The sequence below is a fragment of the Myxine glutinosa genome, chromosome 9 (assembly GCF_964187855.1).
Source record: "Myxine glutinosa chromosome 9, kmMyxGlut1.1, whole genome shotgun sequence".
NCBI lineage: Eukaryota > Metazoa > Chordata > Myxini > Myxiniformes > Myxinidae > Myxine > Myxine glutinosa.
Genome location: NC_136269.1, coordinates 45,738,218 through 45,750,249, shown reverse-complemented (window position 1 = coordinate 45,750,249; position 12,032 = coordinate 45,738,218). Strand labels below are relative to the sequence as shown.

General features: G+C 42.5%; 1 protein-coding gene across 2 annotated transcripts in view; it reads left to right on the top strand.

Moving 5' to 3' along the window:
* The window catches only part of LOC137435418 (hyaluronan synthase 2), a 49,145-nt gene that overhangs the window by 25,865 nt on the left and 11,248 nt on the right, over positions 1–12,032 (top strand). For both annotated transcript variants that reach the window (XM_068129193.2, XM_068129194.2), the window contains exon 3: positions 757–858. In XM_068129193.2, the coding sequence (XP_067985294.1) occupies positions 757–858 (102 nt within the window). The remainder of the gene's footprint in view (positions 1–756; positions 859–12,032) is intronic.

The following is a 12,032-nucleotide window of genomic DNA, read 5'->3' as shown; positions in this document are numbered from 1 at the left end:
CCTACAGTTCTGGCCCGATTACATCCATACTTGCTACATATGATCAGCATAACCTCTATTATTGTATAGGTCTGTTTTTTTTTTTATCTTTGCTGGTGGTCTTGGGGCGGAGGGGGAGATCACAAATTTTCTATGTAAATGTGTATCGTGTAGCGCCACCTCGAGGTGGGAGAGGGTATTACAAGTGTCTACTCTACAATCCAATACTCCTGTGCCCCACATTTTCCAGTGCAGAGCTGTTTTGAAATCTAAGCAGTAGGCATGTTTTTACTTCATGCATGTAACCCGGGTTATTTATTATTATTTTTTGCGAGCGATTGAGGGAGCCGTCATTTGCCTATACACTGCCCAAACGGAGTACTTTTTGCCATTGAACTGGATAAGTCAGACGTCTCATGAAGTAGTGGACGGAGATTCATTTAAAGAATAATGTTTTAATGGAGTGTGTATTCCTGGGACCTCCTTGAAACTTTTGTTGTTTCCAAATAAAGCTATAACATGTAAGATACGTACATGATCATAGGAATGTGTACATTTTGAAAATAGTGTGTTGTGCTTTCCGAGATTTTGAGCATATCTTGGATTGGATTGGTTTGAAAGTTTTGTTGCTGCCCCATATTTTATAGGGCAAAGTGTGACACAAGAGTGTACATCAGTAAATTACAGTTCACATTATCAAAGTGTACAAAAGTGTAGACGCCATGTTTGTCGTTCGTCGTCACAGTTTGTGTATTTTTTCCCCCTTTGTTCATGCAGGTATGCGATTCTGACACAGTACTGGACCCCGCAGCCACCGTAGAGATGGTCAAGGTTTTAGAGGAAGACCCAACGGTGGGAGGCGTGGGTGGTGATGTTCAGGTGAGAAAGTGGGCAGCACGGAAGCAACATGCACTGCTTTTGAATGTGTCAAGGACAACTTTTGATCCGGGCTTCTCATTCTGTTGCCTTTAAAAACCGCGAGGTTTGAGGGAGTAGTTCCCTCATCTCTCGCGTTAAATGTTTGTTGTTTTCATCCTTGTGGTTTGCTTCTTCACACGTTCATTTCCCTTGGCTAGATGTTACAGGAACACAAGCCTTAGAATTCGGGTTATCTTCGGATTGTTTCCAAAGCATGCCAACATTATAAAAACAGTTGGTGCAAATTTTTCAAGAAATCGTCCTTGCAGCAGAGATACTGAGAAATATTTTTCGACTCATATGTTCTCGAGCTGGTAGTTGGGACCTGGAGGTACGCACACTCTCCTCGAAGCTGTCTAGCCTGGGTTCGAATCTCGGCATAGGTATATGAGCTCTCATCCTGGTGTCTCACAGGTGGGGCGAGGTATGTGTATGCCGTCACCTCGGATAGACGTGTAACTAGGCGTCCCGTCTGTCGGCCTCAGTTGGTGGACGTTCAAGATCCCGTTGTGTCATTCATGAAGAGTAGGCGAGCTATCGCCGGCATCCTGAACAAAATTCCAAATCTCTGCCCTGCCTTCCCTGTGTGGGAGTGGTGACCTGTCCAGGATTGTAACCCTACCCAATGAAACTGTCTCGACAGCGTGAGAAGCGTCATCCTTATATTGTTTCTTCATTTGCAGCGCAGGTACAAGTGAATCCACCATGTTTTTTTTGGTTTGTTTTTTTGTACACAAGATCGAGGCTCGTGTAAGACCTAACGTTAATGACAAAAAGACAAACGGACACATAAGGCAAAATAAAGGGAGCATGAGACAAGATGGGGAGAGGGGAGGAAGCACACAAGTACAACATTTGAGAGCAGGGACATCGGGAGATCTGTGGGAGGGAGAGCGCTTGGGGGAAGAGGCGTGGGAAAGGGGGGCGGGAGTGGGAGAGGTAAAAAAACAAACAAAAAAAACAAACACATGGACACTGCTCGGACTTCCAGGAAAGAAGTTGGTATTTCAGAAAAAGTGGATCTGGGGTGAAATTAGCGGGGGTAGAAAAGATCAAGGTTTTGGATGGGGGAAGATAAGAGATGGTGGTGAACAGCCGTTTTAAAGACCTGGAGGGTGGAGTGGGATTGAAGAGAGGGAGGGAGTTTGTTCCAGAGGCGGGAGAAAAGAGGAATGAAGGAGTGAAGGTGAGCAGAGAGTCTTGATTTCGGCAGTTTAACCATAAGAGGGTTGCTGGCAGATCTTGTGCGACCTGTAGGAATATTGGGGGGACAGAGCCCAGAGAGAGCTGGGGGGGGGGGTGCAAGGCCGGAGAGGAGTCGGTAGAAGACAGAAAGACCACCAACCTGCCTGCGGTGAGTGAGTGAAAGGCCCTCGGAGATAGCTTCATCACAGGAGATTCCGATGATTCTGAAAGCTTCGATTTGTACAGCGTGAAGCCGAGCCTTGTTTAAGATCAACACAAGCGCATAAGAAAAACTACTTTCTCGGATTTTTCTTCCTTTCCGCTTTCAGCAACAAAATATTTCGGATTTTTTAATACAAGATCGAGGCTCATGGAATAAATAGTGAGGTGACGGTCAAATGGCAACAACCAATATTTAGATACAATATGCAAGGGGATGAATGAACAGGAACAGAGAAGAGAGAGAGAGGAGAAGACGAATCGCAGTAACCTGTGTGTAAGGGCTTTGGGTTACTAATACTGCAGTAATGGGGTCTTCTGAGGGTTTATTTACCCCCTTAAGAGTGAGAGGATTTCTCACCCCCAGTTAGAGGGTAAAACAAGGGTTTGTTTGACTAATACTCCTGTAAAAACCCCGACAGTTGAAACATTCTTTGTTGTTATAATCTATTATATAATACCGAGTCAGGTTTTTTTGAGTAAATCATTTAGATGCTTACAATTGACTTCATATCCCGAAATTGGACAATACATCGCCCAGGTTATGGACCTTGACAAGTTTAGATCCATTTGTTGGTTCTCCGCTTTTATGCCTCCGCCCCCCAAGGTGGCCGGAGGCATTATCTTTTCCGGTTGTCCGTCTGTCCGTCCGTACGGGCTAAACCTCGTTTTTCTCAACAACCACGTATCCAATTGAGAGGAAACTTTCAGCGTTGGACCGACACCCATGCAGAATGTTTTTATGATAATTGTGACATCATAGGTCACGTGGCATGGCAGCCATCTTGGATTAAACGCAAATAATTAAAATCATATTTTTCGGTAACCGCTGAATGGAAAAATTTGAAACTTGCCACATTGTCAAGTACTACCGATGGGGAACAAAAGCATGATAATGATGACATCATAGGTGAAGTGATATACCAGCCAAACATGTTTTAATCGAATTCCTTATCCTAAAATTCTGAAATTGCATGCACATGATCTATGACCCATTTGTATTGAAATATTAAATTTATGACATCATAGGGCACATGGTTTGGCAGCCATATAGGATTTAACCTAAAACCTCAACAAAACATCTTCTCCAAAAGCACCAAATTTATTGACTCGAAACTTTACGTGTGTCATTGACTAGGCACGTTGATTAAAAGATGATCACGAAAACCTCATTGGTCACATGGTGTGGCAGCCATATTGGATTTAACCTAAAACCTCAACAAAACATCTTCTCCAAAAGCACCAAATTTATTGACTCGAAACTTTACGTGTGTCATTGACTAGGCATGGCGATTAAAAGTTGATTACAAAAACATCATTGGGCGCATGGTGTGGCAGCCATATTGGATAGAAAAAGGAACCCTATCCGATCAACACGAAACTTCACAAACGTGATCCCCTACCAATACATATGCTGAGTGTACATTTTTGATGTCATATGTCACGTGGTGTGGAAGCCATATTAGCTTGAAAGCCGATATTCAAAAAACTCCCTTCTCTGAAACCACTTCAGCGATCGATGTGAAACTTGTCATGGCTGGTGAAAATGTGATACTTTAAAACAGCTAAAGGGATTTAAATCAAACTTGTTTATTTTTAGGACAGTGAAAGAGGGCATCTACCCATTGTCACAGGCAGGGACCATGTGGAGGCATAGGCTATTGGCGACAGTCGCATTGCTCTAGTTTCTTCATGTTTTAGCCAATTTTAAAAGTACGTACGTTACTGTATGTCTGCCGTTCCTTTCCACATCTGACAGACGTCTCTCCCATGCTTGCATGATTTCACATGAGAACATAAAATGTATTTATAATATTATAATTTCACTTAGCTCATACATGAGCCTCGATTCTGTATACAAAAAAAAAAAATTTAAGTCCTTTTTAGTGAGAAATCGTTTTCATTTCACATATTTATTGTTGTGCGCAGGCCATGGAACTCTGTAGCCATCTAACCCTGGTGATAATCTATACACCGCCTCAAATCCAAATTCGCAATAAAACCTCTGACCGTTGTTACCCTGTAAACCTGTAAAACCTCATCCCCTCTTTCACCACAACCTTACTTTTAGACACTTCTGAGTGAGTATTTTTTATAGATTGTACTTTTTGTGACATGTTTTGTACACTCACTTTTCCCCTTTAACCCGCATGTTTTTAAACGTTGATTTTGATGCCTTGTATCTTTGCACAAGCAAGATAAAGTAAAGGTGTCATCCAATGTTTTACATTTCAAAAATACGCACTTGTAGAATATTTACTCCAATAATCTCTGCAGTTTTGCTTTAGCAGAAATACTGAACATCTGCTCGGATATTCAAAGCAGCATGTGTGGAATCTCCAATGGCCCGACATTTTGTCATCCAGAAGTTTCGCCGATAACATGTCAAAGCCTTGGCATGTTTAACATGAACAGAATTTATTTCCCATCAGCTGTTTTCATGAGAAATTGAGCTAAGGCTGGAAGTTATAGATTCATGAGTTCTGCCAGCTGCTCTAATGGAAAAACATGTTATCCATATGGAAAGGCCTCAGCAGTAAATAAATATGGGAATTGTGAGTTAAAGAACTATTTTATTATGGTGAGATTCACGCCAATAGTTAGGGTTTCAAGAATTGTGTCAATAAGGCGGTGTAATGAACATGTACTAATTCTGGGGATCAGATGGACGAGCAAAACCGGATTGGCTTCCGGTTTGGGGGTTTTCTGCACTTGTGGTGAAATCTGAGCTCCTCGTTTTCAACCTCATAACGCTAGGTGTTTCTGTTGTAACCCGTGCAATATTTCATGTTAATTCGTTCCTTGTTACCTCCATCGTTGAAGGTGGGTGGAGGTTATGTTTCCCATCCTTTCCTGTCTTATCCAACTGCTCCTTAACTGTGTCTTTTCACCTGAGAAGGTGGAGAAGGTTCTTTCAACCCTCGACACTGACTCTGCTTCTGGACCGGACGGCATCAGCTCAGGTGTCCTAAAATTCTGCTCTGCGGCTCTTGCACATCCTCTCTCTGCCCTTTTCACCTTGTCATTTGCCTGAGGTCATCTTCCATGTGCTTGGAAATCCGCCAACATCACAGCGTTACAGGAAATGTGCAAAAACTGATCCCCTTAACCACAGACCTATCAGCTTGCTTCCAGTCATCAGCAAGGTCATGGAATCCATTATCACAGTTGACATGAAATCCTTCCTTTTCTCCAACAACCTTATCTCAGATCACCAGTTTGGATTCACATCAGGTCACTCCACCTTGGACATGCTGTTTATACTCACCCAACAATGGATGAGGTCCTATATGTCAGAAATGAGATCACGCCCTTACTCTCCAAACTGTCTGCCTATGGTATCCAAGGCCAACTACCCACATGGCGTACTGACTTCCTCTACTCTCGTAGCAAATGCGTGGCACTCACCGGAATCATTTCATCTCCTCTCCCTGTCAAGGCTGGAGTGCCCCAAGGCAGGCTCGGTCCTATTCCTGGACATCCCTCATCATTCAGACAGACAGGATGCAGCCTCTTCCCTCTCTTCAGACCTTGAAAACAATTCACAAGCTGATCAAACATTTGGAATATGTCATTCAATCCTGACAAATCGCACTCTCACTACCTCTCTCCTAAAAGGCTGTCTGGCAAATCCTCCTATCTCCTTTTTTTTAACAATCCTCTTGAGGAAGTTCAGTTATCCAAACTCCTGGGTCTTGCTATTAGCCATGATCTTTCTTGGGCAAACCACATTTCAAAGTTGACTTCCAAAGCCAGCCGCCAACTGGGCATCCTCCGTCATACGGTCGGTCCTTCCTTGGCACACCTGAACTCATATCCACCTACAAGTACAAGGCTTTCATCCACAGCTTGATGGAGTACTGCTCTCCTCTCTGGACTGGCTCCGTTGACTCACATCTTGCTCAGCTCGATGCCATGGAAACCAAGGCCTTCAAGATTGTTGTAATCTCCCACGGTGAAGCTCCCTCGTACAAGCTCTTCCACGAGCCTCGACTCTGTATTATTAGGCTGTTTGACAGCTGAGAGTTGGTCTATTTCAGACTGAGACCATTCTAATTTACCAAGGCACATAGCATCTGGCTTAGCACCTAGAACTTCTGGTGTGAAATTCTCAAAGCTTTGAACTCCATAAGTGTCTGAAAGCAGCAAGTGATGAAGTCAAAGGGGTTCCAGCCCACAGCAGAGAGGGGGTTTTAATTACGGTGCTAATCATGCAGAAGCCTTGTAAGCCATGACATAAGGTGGTGTTAATTAAGGAAAGACTTTACATAGGCGAGCTGAAAACTTGAAACTTTCAATGTCCTAAATGTCCCTCCTCAATGTCCCTTTCTTTTTTTTCTTTCTTTCTTTCTTTCGCTCTCTCTCTCTCTCTCTGTCTCTCTGTCTCTGTCTCTTCCTCTCTCTCTCTCTCTCTCTCTCTCTCTCTCTCTCTCTCACTGTCTCTCTGTCTCTGTCTCTTCCTCTCTCTCTCTCTCTCTCTCTCTCTCTCTCTGTCTCTGTCTCTCTCTCTGTCTCTGTCTCTTCCTCTCTCTCTCTCTCTCTCTCTGTCTCTGTCTCTCTCTCTGTCTCTGTCTCTTCCTCTTCCTCTTCCTCTCTCTCTCTCTCTCTGTCTCTTCCTCTCTCTCTCTCTCTCTCTCTGTCTCTGTCTCTCTCTCTGTCTCTGTCTCTTCCTCTTCCTCTTCCTCTCTCTCTCTCTCTCTCTCTGTCTCTTCCTCTTCCTCTTCCTCTCTCTCTCTCTCTCTCTGTCTCTCTGTCTCTGTCTCTTCCTCTCTCTGTCTCTCTCTCTCTCTCTCTCTCTCTCTCTCTCTCTCTCTCTCTGTCTCTGTCTCTGTCTCTCTCTCTCTCTCTCTCTGTCTCTGTCTCTTCCTCTCTCTCTCTCTCTCTCTCTCTCTCTCTCTCTCTCTCTCTCTCTCTCTCTCTCTCTCTCTCTCTCTCTCTACTTGGTGTGTCAACCTAAGCAGGACATTATATCATTATTAAACAACCAGACTCAATGGTATAATGGTTAGAGTATCCGCTCAGAGTCTGGGAGGTCTGCGGTTCGAACCTTGGCCGAGTTCATAACCAAATAATTTATTGCACAGGCTTGATGGGCCTAAAGGCCTCCTCCTGCATCGTAGTTCCTTGTAAGAAGAACTCGTATTATAACTCTCAATTAGAGAAAAGGTAGAAAGTTGCGTGACGTTTGACAACTGAAAGTTAGGTTTCCACTTATATAATTTTTGTCAATGGATGGCAGGAGAGTCCAGAGGTATGCGCACCTGCCTCTGACCTGTCTAGCCTGTGTTCGAATCTTGACCCTGACCGATAGTAGATATTTTGAGTCAGTGCTCCCCTCACCAGGCTGAATCAACCCACCTGGTGCTATTTCAACGGCACAACGGGGGCTCAAACTGAAGACCCTAAGATCTTACGCCAGCCACCTTAACCGCTAAGCCAACACCAGGCGTTCACAACATATTTACTGCTGTCGTTTTATTGAAGAATTCTTCTTCTTCTTGATTCTTTGAAGATTATTGAATTATTCTTCTTGTTGAAGAAGAATAAAACTGGTACCTGTTGGAAAGCTAATAATCGATTTATTTGATTAGAAACCTATCAATCAATTTCCTTGTTCTGGGATCGAGGAAGAAGAAGTGGGAATGGGAGCTTAATGCAGCAGTTCCAACAGTAACGTTTATTATTGTACGGCAGCAGGAACCCTTCAGAAGGACACGGAAGGAACACACAAAGTTATCAATAGCAATACTTCTCGAAGCAATATAAAAATATACAAAGAAATCCTAACTTTAAAAGGGTACCGTAAAATGGGGTGAATAGGGACACAAACTTAAAAAAAGTTCGGAAACTTTTTTCGCTGAAAATTGATAACCATACTGATTTGTTGATATTTGGGTTGAAAGTGTTCTCTTGTTTTTAAAAAAAGCAACTTATAGTCCCTATTAACCCCATATATGGGTTAAATAGGAATAAATAGGATTTTTATGGCTGTCCCTATTCACCCCGTTTTACGGATGAATAGGGACAGTCACTAATACAAAAAAATAATAATCAAGAAATAGGGACAGTTTGGAGAAACTTTTTATCCCATATTTTTTTTCATTGGCACCGTGGTTTACATTATGGGTGCATATTATGTGCATCCATCTGAGCTAGCAATTTAGCAATAAGTTGGAAACTCAGGATTGTTTCTTGATTGTTATTTTTTTGTATTAGAGACTGTCCCTATTCACCCGTAAAACGGGGTGAATAGGGACGGCCATAAAAATCCTATTTATTCCTATTTAACCCATATATGGGGTTAATAGGGACTATAAGTTGCTTTTTAAAAAAACAAGAGAACACTTTCAACCCAAATATCAACAAATCAGTATGCTTATCAATTTTCAGCGAAAAAAGTTTCTAAACTTTTTTTCAGTTTGTGTCCCTATTCACCCCCATTTTACCGTAGGCGCAATTTTTCTTTAATAAAATACCCGAATCTCACAAGAAACTACTTTGTTGCACCGCTGAACTTCTTCACCGTGTCACGTTCCCAAAGGGAATGTGTATTTATTTACTCGTTCTTCAAAAGCAGGATGTCATTGTTTGTTGGTCCTTCAGTGAAATTCACTCCTTGTGGTTATTCATATAATAGGCCCAATCTGTGGGAGGTGTGATTGCTATACCTGGATACGGTACACGCATGTTGGACCACATAGCCTTCCCCTTGATCCGGTGTGGTGCGGGTGCTGGATTTGAGTGGTTTTCTGGTGATCTTAGCAGTGAATTTATCACCAATGGCAGTTGATAATTTGCAATTATCAGTTTCTCAAAGTCAGCCTACGACACAAGATTTCCATATTTTAGTGAAAATCTGTTGTGAAAAACTGGGCTTATAGCTTGGTCGGGATTCAAACCCTAGCTAGACAGCTTAGAGGTGAGTGTGGTGACAATAAGGTGAAAAAAACCGTACAATTAAAGCAAAACACACACACACACACACACACACACACACAAAAAGATCTGTTCATCATAATGCAGATTGTACAAGTCCAAACTTGTACAAGTCCAAGTACAAACAAGTGTAATATCATTTATTAATTTTATCAAAAACTTTAGCAAATAGAACGACCCCAGGTTGAACTTCTCGAGTACAGGTACAGGCTCATGGAAGAGGTGAATGAGAGAGGACTTGATTATAGTATTTGAATCTATCTATAATTCCAGTAATCTCTGTGTGTATGTTTGTTTGTCTGTGACCACTGTTTCTCGACAACCACGGGTCCGATATACTTTAAACTTGCCAGGTATATTGCTGGGGACCCGAGGATGTGCCTTTTCAAGGTTTCATATTAATCGGAGAAGTAGTTACCGAGCTATGTCCAAAAAACGATTCAACCAATCAGAGAGCAGCGAGCTATCACGTGTGCCGAACGTGCCGAACAGACTCTGCCTCGGACGGCACATTTGAGAGCGTATTCATTTATTTCACGTTGGCAAACTATGTTGGCGTTAAACTATGTTTTAAAACTAATTAAAACTAATTTGCGATTCTTTCGCTTTCCTGCGCGTTTGTGCACGCTATGGCGATTTCTTTACCAAACTCCGCAAGCCGTTCGCTTTGGACCAAACCATTTCATGTAAATAGAGGGGGGGGGATTGTCACCGTACTCGCAAGCCGTTCGCTTTGGACCAAACCATTTCATGTAAATAGAGGGGGGGGATTGTCACCGTACTCGCAAGCCGTTCGCTTTGGACCAAACCATTTCATGTAAATAGAGGGGGGGGGGGATATAATTTTAGATATATATATAGTACGGGCATGCCCTAGTAATGAGAATGGGAAGAAGTCAAGCAGATCAGAAGAGTGACAAGATCAAATACCTCGTGATTTGTCTATCCCTCGACCTCAGAGGATATACACAAATTACATGGACAAAGTCCTTTTCGATGTCAAAAAGTCCAGTGATAAATGTTGACAAAAGTATGAAGGTGCTAACATCGCTGCACACGAGCTTATGCAGAGTTTATGTATGCCCGGGTTTTTGTTGGCCATAGCACATTTATCTGCTTCTTAAAACAAAAGCGTACAAGTTGATATAAAAACTGACACAAGGTGAAGGTTCAACTTGTCTGAACAAACTTGCTGAATGCTTTTTGTTTTAAGTTGCAACATCTCATCCAGACCGATTTCTCTAATGAATTGCGCATTGTAATCTTAGTTACCATTTCATACTTGTGTGTACGAGAAGGAGACCGGCCGGACTTTATATATTAGAAAGGAGGCGATTACGACGTGATCTAAAAGAGATAGTTAAGATAATGAGTGTGTCGACGAAATAATTGCAGAAGAGATTTTCAGCAGAGTGGACGGTGACAGGACAAGAGGTCACAGGTTAAGAGTAAAGAGGAAGACACTTCATAAGATAAAGGTCTATCACTCAGAGTACTTGATTCATGGATTCAGAAGGGCCTCTAGCAGTTAAAGAATGCAAAGTCAAAAGCTCTAGTAGTGCATCATTAGCCACTATATACAGTCACGTGAAAAAGTAAGTACACCCCCCATGTAAAGTTTTGACTTTTTCAACATATTTCAACATACAGCTATTTGATCTTCATTTCAACAATATTGATAGATAAAGGTGATATAATAAAACAAATATCATGAAACTTTTACATTTTGTAGTCCATTGTATAATTTAAATAAACATAAATGCAAATGTCGCATGTGGAAAAAGTAAGTACACCCCGACATTTAACACTACTTCAAATACCTAAAATTAGAATCAGGTGCACCAGCTCAGGTGCACCAGCTCAGGTGCAAATGATTAGAACATCGTTAGAGAGGATCTTGGAGGAACCTGTCTTATTTAAACCTCAGACATTTCGTTTGGTTTGCTCTTTGTTGTTGAAGTGTGCAGCGTCACCATGACTAGATCAAAAGAGCTCTCTGAGGCCTTCAGAAAGAAGGTTATGGATGCGTACGAGTCTGGGAAGGGATTTAAAAAGATCTACAAACAATTTGAAATCAATCATTCGACTGTCCGGAAGATCATCTACAAGTGGAGAAGATTCCAAACAACTGCCAACTTGTTCAGGCCAGGCCGCCCCAGCAAGTTCAGCTTGAGAGCAGACCACAAGATGCTGAAATAAGTCTCTAAGAACCCCAGAATGTCATCACGGGACCTACAGGTAGCTCTTGCCACTGTTGATGTCAAAGTGCATGAGTCTACCATTAGAAAGAGGCTGCACAAATTTGATCTACATGGGAGGTGTGCCAGGAGGAAACCTTTGCTGCCCAGAAAGAACATCAGGGCAAGACTAAAGTTTGCCAATGAACACCTCGGCAAAGACCAGCACTTCTGGAACAATGTGCTCTGGACAGATGAGTCAATGGTAGAGCTATTTGGCCAGAGTACCAGAAGACATGTTTGGCGAAAACCAAAGACAGCATTTGACCACAAGAATCTGATACCAACTGTAAAGCATGGTGGTGGAAATATTATGGTTTGGGGCAGCCTTGCTGCATCAGGGCCTGGGCAGCTCACCATCACAGAATCCACGATGAATTCTTCATTGTACCAGAGGGTCCTTGAGGATAATGTGAGGCCATCTGTCGGAAAGTTGAAGGTCAACCGAAGGTGGACCTTGCAACATGACAATGACCCTAAACATACCAGTAAATCCACCAAGGAATGGCTGAAAAGAAAGAAATGGAGGGTTCTGGAATGGCCAAGTCAAAGCCCGGA